This window comes from Anguilla rostrata, chromosome 6, assembly GCF_018555375.3.
Source record: "Anguilla rostrata isolate EN2019 chromosome 6, ASM1855537v3, whole genome shotgun sequence".
Classification (NCBI taxonomy): domain Eukaryota; kingdom Metazoa; phylum Chordata; class Actinopteri; order Anguilliformes; family Anguillidae; genus Anguilla; species Anguilla rostrata.
Genome location: NC_057938.1, coordinates 46,959,580 through 46,978,836, shown reverse-complemented (window position 1 = coordinate 46,978,836; position 19,257 = coordinate 46,959,580). Strand labels below are relative to the sequence as shown.

Here is a 19,257-nt window from a genome sequence, read left to right as displayed (position 1 = left end):
GTCATCCAAGTTTCTTGTGGAAAAAGTTTTTTGATAATTTTTAACGCCATAACTCCCCACTGAGAGTGCACATGGATTTTTCTTTGTATTAACTTGATTAGTTAATAAAATAATGGCAAATTGGTTTACAATAATAATTATTTGCAGAGGTGTGTGGACATAATATAAGCCGAACCATGTATGACTATTCACAAGAGTCATTGGTCTGTACAGCGATGTAGATATCTGTCTGTAAAACAACTGCAAAGTGTGAGTGTAGTTGTGTAGGAACAAACAATATAGAACCTCACATGCACTTATGAAAGCATTCTGTCCTGTACTTTGTGAGCTGTTTATTTTTATTTTCAGGGATGTAGTTTAACAGAATATACATCTGCTTTGGAAGAGTAATGTGAATTTTGGTGCGAAAGCGATCGGTCAGATTAAGCTTGCATCGGGGGCTCAGACAGTGTACGTTTATGGTGCCGCTTTATCGCTGTTTCCTGGGTTAAGGGGTGGATGGCCTGTGATCCCCAAATAGGAAAGACATGAACGGTGCCTGTGTCGTAAACACTGGCACCTGCTCCCCCACCGCGCCTGCACACAGTCGGCTTTCAAACACCAAGCGGCCATTTCCATCTCAAAGAGGCCGGTAATGAAACAGCTTATTATTGATTCTGCTTAATGAGGCAGACGTTCGCCTGTCACTTTTTACAGGAATGCCCACTCTGAATAGGATTCCCTTTCAGATAACTCACATCTGACACTGTAGCGTCTATGCACGCTGCCATTCAGCGAAAGATAAAACTATGTCCGTCCCAGCGTAGAGATCAGAATAATAAATAAATAGACAGTGTTTTTCGGTGAAAAGGCTGATTTGACGAGGGAAACGAGTGCTACAGTGCCGGGAAGCTTCCGCTGCTCGTCCAATGTAAACATTCCAGCTTTGAAAGGAGCAGCAACGCGTCGCGAGTGCAAATGCCTTGAAATATGTCAAGAGTGCGCTTCCGTTCCTGGCCTCCGTCATCAATCTTCAAACACGCAGGGCAGACAGTACTCAACAGAGGCTCTGCCCTGTCACAGATATATCATGTTCTGAGAGACCGGGGTCTTTACACCGCAGGAAGGTTGCTCTCGTAGCTTACCGCAGCTCACAAAATACCATGAAAAGTATATGCGTATTTCCTTTTTTTTTTTTGGGGTGGGGGCGTTTTGGTATTTTGACACATATTGAAACTTCTCAATCAGCTCTATGTACTTTCACTATTATCTCGCTCAAAATTTCTTAGAAAGGCTTCAAAAAACGAAAAAAGAATCCTTTTTTGCTTTTCCTGAGGATTCAATTTTTTCATTTTTTGATATGCAAGGTTTTCGTGTGACACTGACAATATTTAAATTGTGTAATATTTTGATAATCACTTCGAAACATTACACAATTTACCAATGAATAGATGAACATAGTAACTTTATCAAAGTCTCGTAAACATCCCTTTGATTCAGAGGACGTAAATAGACGTAGGCAAAGTTAAAGTGCATTAACTTTCAAAACATTATTTTTGCGAACCCCAAAATTCTACCGCAGCAGTCGTGGGACAATATTTCCAGAAATCTATTTTACTTCAAAGTAAAGCAGGGTAGAGCTAAGTGCATATGTGAAGGCAGGAGAAGGGGGCGAATCGATACGCTGAGTTCTGGCTGCGGTCCTGACCAGTCAGGCGAGCGGTCACACGGTCCTGGTGAAGGGGTCTTCTTATAACCCGTCCCCGCCATTCCCCGCTGCCTTTTACAGCCCGGAGAATACTGAGGCCTCTGTGTGCGTCGTGCCAACACACTGTCACCGCCGGTTATTTACTCGTTCCTGTTGGAAGCCCGGGCCTGTCAGGTTACGGAGTCAGGAGGGAGGGGGGTTGGGAGGGAGGGGGGGCTCCTGGCCTCACCGTGGCCCCCGTCTCCAGCCCTGGCCCCGGACCAAGCGCGCAACCAGACCCCAACAGGAAAGACAAAAACGTGCGGTCGCGGACACAATGGCGGCAGCGACCGTTTTGCCCCGTTCCGCCGGCCTGCTCGGCAACGCCGCGCCGCGCGACGGCCAACTGTGTCCCCGCGGACGCCTCTCGCCGCTCGGCGCTTGCCTCCCCCCCCCCCCCGGGTCGAGCAGCCTGGCATGTCAGGAAGTCGGAATGCGCCACGGTCCCGTGGTGCCATGGTGATTTCTTATACTTTCCTGGCGTTTGCTTATACAAAAGGGGAGCCAGTTCCACAATCCTCTCACTGTCTGCGATTCTACTGATTTTCAGAGGTTTCCAATCTTACGTCCGCATCAATTTTCCCACGTGTTTGCGTCAAGTAGGCATTAATGAGCAATGCTGAAAGGGAAGATTAAACAAATATTGCCTACCTTTCCATAAATATTGAACTTAAATCTAAGATGTGAGATTTGAATCTCTCGTAAGTATGAGATCCAAAGTAATAATGTTGGAACGAGATAAACCGGGAGAGGTATTGGCCAGTTTAACAGCAGCGGTTTCAGACTCAAGCAGCTGTCACACCTTCAGAAATGTTGATTTATTTCCCGCGCGGACGTCTCTTGTTTTTTTTTCCCCCTCTGGAGTTGTTTTCTTACGGGGAGCGCTAATCCCCGATCTCCAGGGCAGCGGACTCGTCTGCCGGGGGGAAACGATGGGCGGTATCTGCAACCCATCTGCGGACACCTCTCCCTCCACTCCTCCTCTCCCTCTCCGGCGCGAACGCGGCCGGATTCCTGCGGACCGACCCGCGGGGGGGATCCCGATGACAGGTATTTTCCAGGCCTGGGAACCCGCAAGCCGCGGCTGCCCCTCCCAGATTCCCCCGGCCTGAGTGCCAGGAGGGCCCCCGGACGTGTCGGTGATCCCGGGACCCCGCGGACAGCCGGCCGCCACCGCGGGGACCCGGACACCCGATAAGAACGCGACCCCGCTGTTGTCACGCTCTCTCCTCCTGAGATTAGACGCCTTGGCCCCGGGGAAGATTGGGCCGGCCGAAGGGGACTGGGGGAGGAGGGACCCAGGGGGGGCCGAGCATGTGTGGAAGGGTGGTAGTGTTCTTCAGCCGTTATCAGGGCCTCAGATAGCGCGAGCGCTCCGTCTTCCCAAAAATGAGGAACTGTACGGGCCGACACAAATCCGTCTAGAATCGGGATACAATGTAAACTCTGGGTCAGCCTTCAACTGGAAAAACACAGGGTATCTGAAGCAATCATTTGTGGTGACCTGAGTAGTGGTTCCGTGTGGATTTATACTCTCTTTTTACCTTTTCATTAATTTCCTCCGCTTATTGAATGTCTTCTTCATTCAATAAGCATTTTTAATGGAATCCCAGGCATCCAGCTGAATATATCCCATCAATATAAAAATAAATCTGATAAATCTTTTGTCCCTTAGTGTCCGTCCGTCTCAAAACAGCGACTTACTATGTTATGTAAAAGGGTGTGTTGAGCCACTGAACTCCAAAAGCCCCCAGAACGCCATGGTGTGAACGTACGGCTCTCACAATGCTCTCAAGCATCCTTCACAGCGTAAGAAAACAGGGAGATACGGCAACATCGGGCACAACCCATAACAACAATATTTGCCGCTGTTTATCGCGAGGCAGTGACCGGCGGTATCGATGTTTTGGCTCTACCGGGTCTTGCCCTGATAAAGCCCGGCGCGCGGCTCCTCCCTCGACAGCCTTGCGGCTCCTCGGAGTCAGCTGACCCCCTAGTGCACTCCACCACCACCCCCCCCCACCCCCCTCCCCCCCACCTCAAAAAGTGCCCAAGGAGAGCGGTGGAGTCTGGGCCGCCGGATGTGTTTGAGGCTTGGACGTCTGTCTGGAGACCCTGAGCGGAGCCGACTTTAACGGCGCTTTATTGAAGGCTGTCCACAGCCCTGGCCAAAAACCTCCAACCAACAGGAACTTCACAGGGGCTGGGAGAATAGACTGGCAGCTCCTTCTGCATGGTCTGAGCATGAATAAAATTATTATAAATTATTATTTTCTTTCTCTCTCTTTTTCACATACTGTTCTTCACTCTCTCTTCGCTGAAATGTAATTTTATTCTTATTCTTCCTGTTCCTAATTCACATCTTTTCTTCACTCTGAACACAGGGAGCCACTGAAAAACAAATTGCCTGGGATGGGTAAAATGTATGTTTGTCCTTTAAATTTTTATTCCTGTGAAAAAAATGAGATGAAAATAAAGAAGAGTCATACATGTGTGTTTAATCCCACCAAATATATTCCCTGGGCTTTATCATAAACCTGTGATAATGAGGAGATTGCTCAGCATTGTAAGCATTTGCTTCGTACTAACAGTATATTCTGAATGAGTCTGCATTTACTTTATGTCACCGTTGATTTTGTTTTTTATAACCAGTTCCTTATTTTATCATGGCTTCTTATGTGTAATACTTATCCTTCCTTTGAGATAATATTTCCTTTGTGACAGAAATATTCCTTCTGCTGTCTGTAACATACATACATCCTCCTATACCTAGAGAGGTACATAGATAGTTAATGGACTGATGCGCTCTCTCTGCTTCGGAGATGATCAAAAGGGAGGTGCGTGGCGACAGGTAACCAATGCAAACACGGCGGGGCAGAGTGTGCCAGCCACATAGCAGGCGGTTGCCTGTGTTTATGTTTGATGTAATTGCTCCTGTGGTTAGCCACCTGTATGGCAATAATCCCAGGGTATCGAGGATATTGTGCAACATCTGGTTTTTAAAAGCCTTGCGGCCTAGGCGGGGTTCACTTTCACCTGCCCAGGTGAGGCTTGCTTATGAAGGGGACCTGTTGACATCATCCGCGAAATGAACCAATCGTCCTCTTTTGTCAAAACTGACAAACCAATGGCTGCTCACATTCCGGAATGGAAGCTACCGCCATTCTTTCACGGCAGTGCTCAATAGTTATGGAGCTTAAGTAGCTTTAGGCCCCTCTTGCCAGCAGAGCCGAGTCTGCTTCCTCATTTTGAGTCACGGCGATAAAAAAACGACCGCGGCGTGTCTTCGCGGACGCTTCATTGGTCCGCGCCACGCGTTAAAAGCGAATCTCTTTACCAGACTGTTGCTATATCCTGCAGACGGGGGCAGTGATTTCACAGTGGTCAGGTCACTTTATGTGTGGCTGATGACTTCCTCACTCACAGCTGCTAATTGCTTTAGCACATTTACCCCTGGAGCTCTTCCAGACAGTAGACTAATGGGGTTTACTACGCATCGTCTTGGGCAACCCGTACCTTCAGAAAGCACTTTTAAAGAGCAGCCGGAGGATTAATGGCTTGCCACTGTCTTTCAAAATATTAATCCCGGAGCTTGATGTTTATTCAAAGCTCCTTGAGTTGAATACCAAGTTGATGAACCAAGCACATGCCTCAACTCTGCATGTACAACCAAACTCTTTCCCTGGACTTAATGCTTTTGACAGAATGACCCCTGGAGCCCCTAGTTTTATTGACGGTGTGTGTGTGTGTGTGTGTGTGTGTGTGTGTGTCCGTGCGTGCGTGTGTGTGTCCGTGTGCTGTCTTCATGTCTGTGTTCCAGATAAAAGAGATGATGAAACAGTGGAAGTGTCCAATAACGTTTCACTACTCAGCCATTCGTGGTGTAGCTAATTTCACGTTCTACGAGTGAGTCACTGACTTATCCTTAAGGAACTTTTACATTCCATTGCATTCATTTAGTAGATTCCCTTATCCAGAGTGACTTGCGCAATGAAATATGTTGATTTTGTATACCTCATATCTCTATGCATTTCATAGTGAATACTTTGCTTTCAGTCCCCCTGTTACGATTTCCTGTTAAATATCAGTAATGGTTATTTCATATAATAGCTAAATGCCTCCAGTCAATTTATGATGATCGGTGTGCTCATTGTAGGGAAAACCCACGGCTTCCTCTCATTCCCGCTCCTCGGCAGGAAGTCCATTTCATAGCGCAGGAAGTCGGAAAAGGCGAGCAGCACCTGTCCGATGCGTCTTGGGTCTCCCCGCTTTTGGCTCGGGGTCGCAGGAACCCAATTCGCCGCGAGCTCGCCGCGATTTCTCTTCCTCCGACAATGGATTTACCCGCGTCGCGCACATGTGCGCCTCGCTTTTGACACTCTTCCCGCACGCTCATTTTTTTCCTTTTCTTCCTTTTTTTTCTTCCACATCCACACCCTGTTCGTCCGATGACGTGACCCGGACGCGCGGTGTTTGGCCGCGGCGGCGGCGGCGGCGGCCAGGCCGAAGTGACTCAGGAAGATTTGTTGCGCCGTCGGCCCGGGGCCCTCGTATCTTGGCTCGCGCCGAGGCGAGCTCCGGACGCAGGGCTTTTGAAAAGCCCTGACAGAAATACAGCGCGGTGCTGAGAATGGCAGGAAGGGGCCTCTGTTATTCTGACCCGCTCTGTTCGCCGCTGGCCCCGTGCGACGCCCCCGGAGCCCGTCTGCCGCGCTCTCGCTTCCCAGGATGTCCGACTCGCGGGCCGCCCGCCCCCGACTGAAAAGCCAAATATTTCACTCCTGAGACGCGCTCGGCTTCCTGATATAGGATGCACTCGCTTGTCTCTCGGTGACCTTAAACACTAATAAAGCGTCCATAATACGAGCCCGGAGTCAAGAGGCGAGTAACCCCGCTGGTCGGGCCATTGTCATCGCAGCGGCTCTCTTCCACTCCCAGGGAAAATAAACAGGCCGCTGTTATTCTCTGACAAATTGGCCAACAATGAGAAAAGGTCCGGAGTATTTGGACAACAGCGGAGTGTTGTTGCGGTCGGTTTTATTTAATCAAATGTCTCACATTTACCAATGACAAATGAAAAAGAAGGAAAGGGAAAAATGATTCTTTTAGTCTTTTAGATTTTATTTGTGCAACTCTAAATTCTACAATTCAGTCACCCTCTGTCCTTAAATCTGACTCTCACAAGTAATTGCAAGCGCTCTTTTATTTATTATTGTGAAGAAAAAAAACTGAAACCTGCACTTGCAAGGACAATTGCTCACTGAACACCGGTCATGCCTTTTCACAGCCTAGTATATGTATCCACTGAAGTGTTTAACACCGATCTGAAGGGTTTGGTGGATGATTCAGCCTTTGTGCTGATTGTGCTACGCGGCCGCGCGGTCGTCACGAGCCGATGATTCAGTGTCGCCCATCGCAGACCCCGGGTCCCCACAAAGCCGCAGCCTGTACCGCAGCCACCCCAGAGAAGGTAGGTGTGCATTAGTTCCACCGAGGCGGCATTGAGCGGTTGGAGGCCGTTGATTTAGCGCCGTGGCGACGGCGAATAATAACAGGGGGGGAGCGAGCGGGAAGAGCCGGGCGGAGCGGCAGCTGCAGACGTGTCCTCGGCCCCGGGGCGACTGTTGCCATGAAGCGGTTAACTGGGTTTTAAAAAAAGGCAGCCCGAGAGTGACTGAGGGCAGCCTTGTGTTAGGAGGAGGGCTTGAGATTGTGGCTGTTGCTGTTGTTTTCTTTGTGTTCTGGGGACTCGGGGAGGGTAAGAACAATAATGCTTGTAATGCTGATTTTGGAACAGGTCCACGCAGCTTTTCCCAGGCCGGGCAGCCTTGGGAACCACTGATACCATGGCACACCAGGGCCGGGCCCCGATCGAGCGATGCAGGGGCAGGGGCAGGGGCTGGGACAGGGGCAGGGGAAGGGGCTGGGTTGGGCTGGGCTGGGCTGGCAGAGGCCCGGGGCAAGTATGAGAGGGATGACAGGAATCTTCCCCCTTCCTGGGAATGGGAGGCGCACACACACATACACGTGTATGGAAACTCAGGCACGCACGCGCACACATGCACACACACACCCACACACACACAGACTCACACACACCCACAGACACACACACACACACCACACACACACATACACGTGTATGAAAACTCAGGCACGCACGCACACACACACACGCGCACACACACACACATACACCCACTACAGAGACACACAGGCACATACACACATACACATACATACACAAGCAGACACGCACACAAAAAACACAAGCACACATATAGCACACACTCACACAAACGTACACACACACACACACACATCTACACACATACACATGCCCGCGCACATAAGGACGCCTCTCCCTGGCCCGCTCCGCTGTTTCCCCCTTCCCCGTGTGTCCCCAGCGGTGACGGGCAGAGAGCAGATGTGCCGTTTCGGAGCTGCCGTCGGGGAAGCTCGGCGCTCGACGCCCGGCATGCCGTGCCTCTGCTTTCGGCACCGCGCCCCGAGCCGTCGGACGAGCTGCTTCGTTCTCTGCCTCCCAGGGATAGAAAAAACAAAAAAACAGAAAGATAACAGAGCGGGGAAGGAGAGAGTTTTTATTCTCTTTGACTAATTAATTTTACCAAAAATTTCTGTTTTCCAATATCTAAAGGAATGGGGAGTAGAAGTGCTTTATTGCAAGGACATTGGAGTTGCTCTTGCAATCACCCGTGATATAGCCAAAATATACAAAACAGAACCCTCTGTATGGATTGAAACTACAGTATGCCACGATCTACAGTGCATGGCTAAATAATGATTTCTGAAATTACTTATACATGGGAATAAAAAACAGACTAATGTCAAATTAAGAGGGATTGCCTGGGTTTGTTAAAAAGAGTAAATTGTTTTTATTATATTTAAATTTAGATATAATTTATTTTCTGGGACAGCATATTTATCTTGGGTGTGTTTTGGTGAAGCATATCTTCGTGTGTTGGCGGAGGGAAGCTCGTTGATTACTATTCATTTACTCCAATCTGTTGTTGACAACGGAGCTGAATAAACATTTCGGAAGGCATTAGAATCAACACTCCTTCTACGGCTCGTAGACTTAGCTGAATCCTGAAACACGATCAGATGTTGGGCAGAGCCCCTGCTCTCTGTCTCGGGCAAATGAAAGTCCGCCCTGAGGTCCTGAACGGTCACCGGGGACTGGCTGGTAGCGGGGCATGACCGCCGGCAGCCAGAGACAGAGATCCCATCCCTGAGCCAGAAGGGTGGCAGCTCAGTGCCAGCTTGCGCAGGTACGGAGGGCATGGAGATTCCACGCGGGGGGGTGGAGGGAGTTTGAGCAGGCGCACCTGTGAAAGCCATTAGAGTGTTTTGGGGTATGAGTGGGTGTTGACAGTGCTGCGATATGCTCACTTGCTTCGGCGGGGGGGGGGGGGGGGCGGACACTGCGACGCGTGAGTGATCTGGCCAGCGTTGGCTGGGAAGGGAGAAAGTGTGTGTGTGTGTGTGTGTGTGTGTGTGTGTAAATTACTCAGACCTGGGCTCCCATTTCCACTGTACTGGCTCAAAGTGTTAGAGTGAGATGGGCTAAACAATCAAAGTAACAAGAGATCATCCACCTGAAAAGAATGACATCATGTTTTTGCAATAAAAAGAAACCATGTTCGTGTAATTACATTATAGTACCAGTTCAAAAAGTATATTTCAACCTATTTTTTATTTTTCACAGTCCACGCTTATACTGCCCTTATGAAAAATTTTCATGAAAAAACTGTGAATGTATGTTCAAATATAAAATGGCATACTTTAAATATACATCAGCACAGCAATACTAATATTTTACAGTGCTCATAGCTTATAGCTCATAGTTATTTTGCCTAAATAATGAAAATCTTCACGTTCTCCTTATTCCTTATTTATTTTGCTACTTTAGCGCCAGTGGTAGAACATTCAACCGACGACGTAGCATCTTTGAAACTATCCCCCCCCCCGAAAAAAACAAAGGGAAAATAATGTGTGAAAGGTCAGAAGTCCCTCTGGCCCTGCGCGGAAGCGGCCCATTTCTCAGGTTTTATATGGCGTAAGCTCGGCCGGGCATACAATAAACACAAACAATGCGAAGAATGGGGTTACGAGCGCTGGTGGGCGCGGCATCGCGGGGTGGGGGGGGGCGGGGGGGGCAGGGGGGCTGGTTCTCTCCCCGCTCGCGCCGTCCCCTCGCCCCGCGCTGCCCGGGCCGCCGCCGCCGCCGCCGCCACCGCCGCCACCGCCGCCGCCTCGCTCTCACACGGCGATCGGGTTTCACGGCGGCGCGGCGAGCTGTGGGAACGAGTCATCGCGCTGGCAGCGTGCCTGGGGAGACTGTGCTGCTCTCCGCCGGGGCTTGAGGCACATGACAGGGGGGGGTTTGTGCGGGGGGGGGGGGAAACAATGCGCCCGTCTTCGCTGTTTAACCCGGACCGCCGGCTACAGCTGGAGCCTCCCGTCGGCCCTGGGAGGGACTCTGGCTGTGTGTGTGTGTGTGTGTGTGTGTGTGTGTGTGTGTATGTGTGTGTGTGGACCTATAAGGCCAGGTCATTGTGCGGTGGACAGAAGCAGCCAGCTTCCTTTTAAGTCTCTGTTCCCCTGTCTTTTTCATTACTTTTTAAAATCACATTCATTTGCTCATTTGGATCCAATTATAAACCTATTGGCTGTTTTGCTCATAATGGAGAAGTGGATTTAGGAGGAAATAAAATGATATAGAAGTTCAAACAAGAAAGACAAGAATGTCCAAATAAAAAATGCCATAAAACAGCATGAGTTTAAGCCATAAATTCTACTTTTATTTCATTTCTGCAATGAGTCCTTAAATGTTGCTCTTTTACAAGTCCAAATCCAGTTGTGCAAACAAAATTAACAATCAGTCACAAAATTCAGACATAGGTGCTATTTTGGACACATTTTGAAACCTACAGGTGTATAAACATTTAGCAATTTTTCAACATTAAATGACTTTCGTGCCTTGTACTGAGGCTACAGTTCACTGCATATCTCCCAAAGTGCTCCGTGTGTATGATTGCCTTAGTGAAGGTGAGAAAGGAACTGCACAGGGTTCTCATGGGTAATCCTTCAGCATGTCTCTGCCTAAGCTGCATGGGTCAAATGAACAGAAGATGAAAATTTGGGAGATTAATGCACCCCCACACGAGGGCTGTAAGCAGCTTCTGTTACTGTTCTCAGACTTATCTTGTGTTCAAAGAATCTGTGACCTGTTTCAACAGTAGACTGACCAGCTCATATAGGTGGTTCATATATGTGAAGTTCATATTGGCTATAGAGAGAGAGGGACCATGTCAATCAAAAAAATAAAAATGAATTTTGCTTCATTTCTCTAGTTCTTTTTTTAAAATAGATAACTGTATAATAAATAAATATTTGACACTGATGTCTGTTAAATTAATGTTGATGTAGATCCTACTGCAAAATGTTTCCAGCTTGATATATGGTGCCCCTGTCAGTGATAAAATGATCACCTATATTTTTACAGAAAGAGGCCAGTCGGATTCGCTTGCTCCCTACAGATGTAGGTCAGTAAGTCTACTCCACTTCAGACACTGCTTAAGAAACAGTACTCAAGATGCAGTCTATATCAAGTGTTTCCCCCATCCCAGATTCTGTAGCAGATTACTTCAGCTTAGTGCTGTGGAATGACACATGTGCCTTCTGTAACTTAAAACCGCAGTGAAGCGATTAGGTGACTTTAAGTGAAAATCAAACTGTAGACCAATTAGAATTTTGCCTGCAATCCTCAGGTAAATGACACAAATGAACTGATAAGCCTATTTTGCAAAAATAGTCTACATAACAATAATAATAATAATAATAATAATAATAATAATAATAATAATAATAATAATAATGTAACTCGACTTCTTTCAGCATCATTCCACCACTTCAACAGTTGTCTCATTTGCATCTTTCCTACTTTTCCATGACATGACAAAATTGACCCCGAGAAGCGTTTGATTGGCGTATATGACTGATGCATGCGTGCGAGGCCCGGTCACATGACTCACATTGACTCCAGGCCGTGCCGTTGCTGACTGCTGCCAGGAGCCCCGTGGAGCGATGCACATTTGAACAGAGCACGTCGAGGGGGCTTTGATCAGCAGGGTGACCCCTTGCTCACTTCTCATACGCAGCACAATGAAGCCCACGAAATGAATTCAGCTCCCTCCATGGACTCGCCGAACGCGTAGCAGTAAAACACGCCGAGGCACACGCTCGTCAGCTATAGCGGATTATCGGCCATGAAACTATGTATTTATACCGAGGAATTATCTTACCCCTCATATGCATTGCAAACTTACCAAGGCACACTGCGACAGGACAGTTTACTCCACACTGTAATTTTACAATTTGAAGAAAATAATTATCATTTTCTAAGAGAATGTCTGTGAATTTGTCCCCTTTGTTTGAATGCAACTTAAAATTTTTGTCTTTCCCACATTAGATGCATTCATCAGACTTCCTTTTGCGAGTTTTTTTCTTCACATCAGTTTCATGCTTCTTATCGTTTATCATTTCATTGCTCTTCCTGCTCCCATATAACACTCCTGTGAGGTTTCCTTTCTCTAATCTGCACTTGGCTTTACATTTTTTCATATGCACACCTTTCTTCTTCCTCTGAACAGCATAGAAACCCTCTATATTCCATATGAGCGTATTCAGTCACTATGTAAATGCTTGTTTGTAACTTTTCTTCTCAGTAAAACCAAATTGAATTACTTCTTTTTTGCTTAATCTAGGTTAATGCAAGAAGCATCACAACCAATATAAATATACCAGTTCTTGTATGAAGATGGAGGTTACTGTAGAAGGTTACTGTAGGTATAGAATAACAATTTTCTGTTAATTATAATCAGTTTCTGTAATCTGTTCATTTTCCAATTATCTTTTATGTGGCGCAAATTTACACTAGATATCACAAACAATGCTGAAACTCGCAAGAGCTTCTCTGTCATGCTTCAACAGCCTGCAAAGGCAGTGATGAGCAGTTGGTGTGCGATGTGCCTGCGATGGGTTAAAGGTCATCCAGCTCCGTACACCTTCCATCGCCGCCGTGTCACCTGTACCTGCGTAACAGCTCCTCGCTCGTCCTGCATTCTCCCGATGCACCTGACTGCAAACCAGATACCGCCTCCCGCTCTTCTTTCAAAAACAGGACTCCGGGATAGGTGACGGCTATTGAAGAACAGGTGTGCCTCTCGCTGACGACAGCTGGCAGCCTGTGGGAACCTGGCGTACCACTGGGAGGAATTAATATAGTGATAGTCTGGGGAACCTCAGCTGATTTAAAGCCAATAGTGTCTCCCTGCTGCAGATTCAGTCAGCAAATTAAATATCCCAGTCCAAATCTACAATTCTAAGCTTGCAGTGCAAGATGTACCCAAGAAGTCTGACTCTTTTGACTGGTGATTGGCAGGCTACAGTCAATCAATATGGTTGCACCGTGCCCAGGTTCTGAACCAGGTCCATGTATTTTTATACAAAAATCTTTATTGTGACAGTTTTAAAGAAGGCCCAAAAAAACATTATAGTTGTGTTTCTTAACATATTGTTAAATTCCTGTTTGTTAATTCCCAATCTATTTTGGCATGAGCACTGTACCTAAAATGGGGGGGGGGGGGGGGGTTGTATGTGGAATACAAACATTGGAAAAAATGTGTAGCTCACCCCCTAGGCAAACCCTATGCCCTACCAAAGGGAGGCAAAGACCCACCTCCTCCGTGCGCAGAAGATTGTTTCACCCCCACATATTTTTCTTGTGCGTATGTGATGTCACACACTGTATACTGACAAAAATATTTTAAGAGAGCTTAGGTGCACCCCATTTGCACTCCCCTGTGGGTCTTGAGAGTGGAAATCCCCAATTGTGCTTATGATGTCAAAACATAAATAAGATCAATAAATACAGCAAACAAATTGTTTTATTCCTCTGCTTTTGTGATGACTATAAGCTCCTTTGTTTCTATGTAACCACAGCATCTTAAATAATTAAGTACTATCAACTATTAATAACAATCCTGTTCTGACTGAATACATTACCTTGGTTAGTGTCTTATTACAAGTCGCATTTATGTTTTATAAAACCAAGGCACGGTTGACTTTACATTCATTCTCTGGGACTGTTGTTTCTCACGGTTCTCGGAACCCACGGGTGTTTTGCACCACCACTAAAAACGGGCAGAGTCAATTATCTGGGGAACTCTTGACAGAACAGCGGCTGCAATCCCCGGCTCAGTGGCTCGGGGCGTGTTTTTTCTACTGTGGGTGTTCCCAAGCAGGACGTGGGCGGCAACGCTCCCCCGCAACAGTGATTGAGGCTCCGATGTTTCGTGGGAAAGAAGTTCAGTGGGATTTGTGTAGTCGCCAGCGAAGGCTACCTGGACGCACGTTTACTGTGGTATTGAGGTTACAAACACAGCTTTCACCATGAAGAGGCCTTGTGAGGACACTACCTCTGATAGTGACATGGATGAAACTATTGATGTTGGAAGCGAAAATAACTACTCCGGGTAAGTTACAAAAAACACCTCATTGATATTATCATACGGTATCGTTTTACAGCGCGACTTTTTAAAGCTGTTATGAGTAGCTCCTAATTCTCGACAATAAAGTGAAGCAAAAGTTCTATTAAAGTTTGGTCAAATAATTCGTTGTCAAGTTCAAATCTCTGTTTCATTGGCTTCTGTTTGGCGCGTGTCAACCCATTTTGCGTTTTAATCTCCAATGTGGAGTCCTGACAAATAAATGTATATTTAAGCTTAATGCGTGTTTGAAAGCAACGGTCTCGGATAATATATCACCAGTGATGAATGAATCGTTATTTACAAGGACAGAAGTTTGCCCCGCTGAGGTATTCCATTCATTAATTCATGTGGCTATTTTCTCCTGGTAGTGTAATGAACCTGAACGGGATCAAAGTGTTCTTTTTGTAATCACAATGAAAATAGAACTAGAAGAGTGATTAATATTTTCCCACAGACAAAGCAGCAGCTCGCTTATTAGATCCAACTCCCCAACAACAACGTCCCAAGTTATGGCAAGGAAAAAAAGAAGAGGGGTAATTATTATTATTATTATTATTATTATTATTATTTCATCGAAAAAATGGCTGACTTTTCTGCTGCATTTTGCTTACGATTAAACTGTATACTATTACTGTGCGTTTATTTTTCAAGATTATCGAGAAGAGACGGAGAGATCGAATCAATAACAGTTTATCGGAATTACGTCGGCTTGTTCCAACTGCATTTGAAAAACAGGTAAGTTGAAATCCTTCAGTTAAAGGCTTGTTACTGGTACATAGAATAGAGGTTTTAAAATGGATTAAGCAAATAATAATAGCAATAATAATTGTAAAGATAATAATAATAAACAAAACTCGCATAGTCTAGAATAAGGATTTGATTGGAAATAATATAATAATAAGTCCAAAGGAACATTACTTCACAAATTTAAAATTACAAATATATTTTTTAATACACTGCTTCTTTTGCAGGGATCTGCCAAACTTGAAAAAGCAGAAATATTGCAGATGACAGTAGATCATCTCAAGATGCTCCAGGCAACGGGAGGTAAAGGTAAGGAGTTAATTGACTGCTTTTTTTCCACCTCACTTTGTAGTGAAATTTGAGCACGCAGTCCCTTTGACAAGATTAAAGGGGTGGAAATCAATGCTAATGGCGGGGTTGAACTCGTGGGAAAGCACTGCTGGGACAAAAGGAGCACTTGACCCTGGGATTGTGTTTGCTTTCATAAATCCGTGGGAGGGGAGAAGGCCGCATTCACAGGCCGTCCTGCTGGGGGTTTGTTTGGGGTTTCCAGAGAGTGTAAGGACCGGCGCGCAGGGGAGACAAAACAAACACACAAACATCCCAGCGCGAGCGCGGCTTGTTTAGGTTACGCCGCGCTGCGCTGCGCCGCGCCGCGCGGTCGGAGGGTAACGGTGGGCATCACGCTCCACAGGTTCGGCTGTTTACCCCTCGCTGCCACTAACAGCTGCTAGCCTCATTAAGGCTTGTAGTGGAGGAGAGCTGTGCTTACAGGCCGTTTGGCATTGATGTTTCGGCCATCCCTTTTGCCCGTAGGGTTTTTCGACGCCCACGCGCTGGCCATGGACTTCATGAGCATCGGGTTCCGGGAGTGCCTGACGGAAGCGGCTCGGTACCTCAGCTCCGTGGAGGGCCTGGACTCCAGCGACCCGCTGCGCGTGCGCCTGGTCTCCCACCTCAGCACCTGCGCCTCCCAGAGGGAGGCGGCCGCCATGACCACGTCCATGGCCCACCACCACCACGCCGCCCTCCACCCGCACCAGTGGGCCGCCGCCTTCCAGCCCATCCCCGCCGCCTTCCTCCAGCAGAGCGGGCCCCCTTCCTCCTCCTCCTCGGAGAGCGCCTCCGGCAGGCCATCGGAGACCCCCCAGCGAGGCTCCGCCCTCCTGACCGCCACCTTCTCCCACAGTGACTCCGCCCTCAGGGCGCCCTCCGGTGGCGGCGTGGCTCCTTGCGTGCCGCCGCTCTCCACGTCCCTGCTATCCCTCTCAGCCACCGTACACGCAGCTGCGGCCGCCGCTGCCGCCCAGACATTCCCCCTGTCCTTCCCCGGAGGATTCCCCATATTCGCGCCCAGCGCCGCCGCCGCTGCTGCCGCCTCCGTGGCTGTCTCGGCCATCAGTCCCACGTTATCGACCGTGTCGGCGTCCCAACAGACCAACGGCGGCAGCGGCGGCGGCAGCAAGCCGTACCGGCCTTGGGGGACAGAAGTGGGAGCCTTCTGAGCCGGTCTGTCTCAAGGCTGTCCGCGTGGCTGGAAGTCTTCCACACTTTTTGTAGATATAACGGAAAACCTTTTTTTTTACTTCTTCGGTTGGAGATTCTGCACAGAGCGCACAGACTTCGCCCGCCAGCTTTTCGTCCTGTGTCTTAGCTGTGTGCAGAACCGAAGCACCTGCATTTTAACATGCAACGGGAAATGAAGGACGGTGGATAGTGTTTACATACGGCACACAAACTGGACAAACCTGACAGTGTCAAAGATTACAAAATGGAAAACAGCACTCAGTTTGGATCTCTTCATATTGCTTTATTTCCTTTCCTTACCCCTTTTCAGAGCAGTTATGGGTAGTGGCTACTCAAATATGTCAATGGTACAGTTTCCCGCCAACAGTTGGGCCATTCTGTTTATGTGTGGCAATAGAGGGCCTTGTGTCTGTCTTCCAATGTGTTTGATACAGTGGAGGCACCTGGGATGGTTCCATCCATTATCATTCAATCCTAAATTTAAGGAGGTTGTCCAAGCTGGTGTGAATGGCAGTGTCGATTTAATGGGGGAAAAAACCTACAATAACCCAACAGGTTACATGCTGGGGGTTGTTTTAATCCCATAACTCCAGGAGACATCTTATAAACAGGATTTAACACCAAACAGTCTGTGATCTTGCTACTGTACTTGACCACACACAACGACAAATAAGACAATACAACAACAAATAGAATGTGGTCTTTGTTTTATGTGAATCACAAAAAATGAACCTTGAAGCAAAACCAAAGGTTTTTTTGAGATAATCAATCAGACAAATTGCAGTGTGTTTGAATCCGAAAACTAACAAGTTTGTAAATATGTACATGTATGATATCATAAGCTAGAGGTTTATATTAAAGATAGAAACTTGCTTTAATTCATGATGATGCACTTCAGTTCTCTACTGTGTAAAGAGGGACAAAAAAACATTTCAGTGAGAATGTATATGACAGATACAAATTCGTAACCAACAAAACACTCAGAAAGTAATGTTAAATACTACTGTAACATGTTTGGCTTTTTTATTTCTTATTCTGTGCTGTATGCTGTAACAATTTTCTATGCAAAGAAAACCTCTGCAGATGTCACTGATTAAAAAAGTATTCATTTTTTGAATGTACTGGCATTCTTCATCATTCATCATGCTTTCAATACAGCCTTGTTATTACAAGCCGATGGGTAACAAACCAAGTTTCCGAGTCCAGCCCATCAGATGAGGTTTTGTCTATGCAGTAAGACTTTCATAAGAGAAAGGAAATGTTTGGAGAAGAGTCTTAAAATTGGTACCACAAGAATGTACAGAAATAAAGTCCCCCCCCCCCCCCCCCCGTAAATCAAAGTAAAAACAAAAAACAAACAGATGTATAGCTAGCAGTTTCCATGTTAAGGGCCCAATTATGCACTCTCAGATTCTTTGAACAAAATACATTTATATAAAGTTGTAGATGTAAAACAATGATTCTGGTTGATGTTTTACAATTCTGGCTGTCATGTAATAATTGCAGCAGCAGCAACAGCTATGGTAATGGTTAGAAGCAGTATTAGTAGTAGTAGATGTAGTAGTAGCATTAGTGGTAGTAGTAGAATAGAATTTAAATGAGCCTATGAGATATTATTGCAATTCAATTGCACAAGTATCAAGTAAATTATAAATGACAGATTAAAGACAACACCTTTCAGTTTTTTTAATCTATGATACAGGTATTTTGTTTGCTTTCAATAATATACCAATAGCTTGATGTTGGGTTTAGAAAAGCAGAGTGTATTAGGCTTTTCAAAATAGATGGTGCAACCCTTATTGGACATTGTTGGGCAAAGCCTTCAGGTACAAAACGTTAGTTTTATGACAGGCAGCGGAAAGATCCTTTCAGGAACAGGCCCCCAAACGTATGCAAAGGCTTTGGCTCGCCCAGGCCATACTGCCCGCTCTGTACAGCAGGCAAGCACATGAAAGCGAAACAACGGCGGTCACTCCTCCCAAGATGGGTCTTTATGCCGGGCTAATCCACTCTCTTTATCCCGGGGTCTGTTAGAAAGATTTACATTAGTAAATCACTGTCACACCATTAAATTCCTTAAGAGAAAAAGTATCAGCATTTCCAAGTGAATGGGGATTACGACCAGCAGCGCCTGCTGCCCACCGGCGATCATGGGAACAGCGCTTGGCCATAAATCCGCCAGTTATCTGCTTTAGTCTGACTGGTTCTCACGCCGGGGCCCGGGCTTTGAAGTGGCCGTCATAAAACTGGGGCGCACATGATCGGTAGCTACAGAAACATCAAATGCTCGGAGTGGCACAGCCGAAGCGCACAGTGGTGAAGCGCCCTTTCATGATCCGACAACAATAGAATTAATGCTACTTGATAACAGATTAATAAGAATAATAAATGGTCAAATAAATAAATAATGATAAATAATTGTCTTTAATGTAGGTAAATAGGTTTTTCGAAACAGGTTGCATTGTGATGTTTTGCCTTTGTCTGTGCCTGTTAGTGTGTGAAACCTTGTTATGCTGTGGTATCATTTTCAGCAGAATTATGCAATCAGTCGCAGTTCCTTATCTCCCCAAATCTCCCAAAATGGGGGGAAGTGTTTGTTTCAAAAACACCATCTGCCTTTGAATCATGTTTATTTAAAAATAAACCGCACTTCATAAAAATTGAAAAAATAAACCACTGAAGAAT

General features: G+C 46.6%; 1 protein-coding gene across 2 annotated transcripts; it reads left to right on the top strand.

Moving 5' to 3' along the window:
* Positions 1-13,746: 13,746 nt before the first annotated feature.
* hey2 (hes-related family bHLH transcription factor with YRPW motif 2) lies at positions 13,747-17,689 on the top strand. Of its 2 annotated transcripts, XR_010330646.1 has the most exons (6): positions 13,747-14,286; positions 14,756-14,834; positions 14,953-15,036; positions 15,273-15,354; positions 15,862-17,023; positions 17,061-17,689. XR_010330646.1 is itself a non-coding variant. In XM_064340101.1 (5 exons), exons 1-5 carry the CDS (start codon positions 14,204-14,206, stop codon positions 16,548-16,550), a joined length of 1,017 nt encoding a protein of 338 aa, XP_064196171.1. In that variant the 5' UTR covers positions 13,747-14,203; the 3' UTR covers positions 16,551-17,689. The 2 variants fall into 2 exon arrangements, 1 of the variants encoding a protein (XP_064196171.1); XM_064340101.1 differs by having other exon boundaries at positions 15,862-17,689.
* Positions 17,690-19,257: the final 1,568 nt, after the last annotated feature.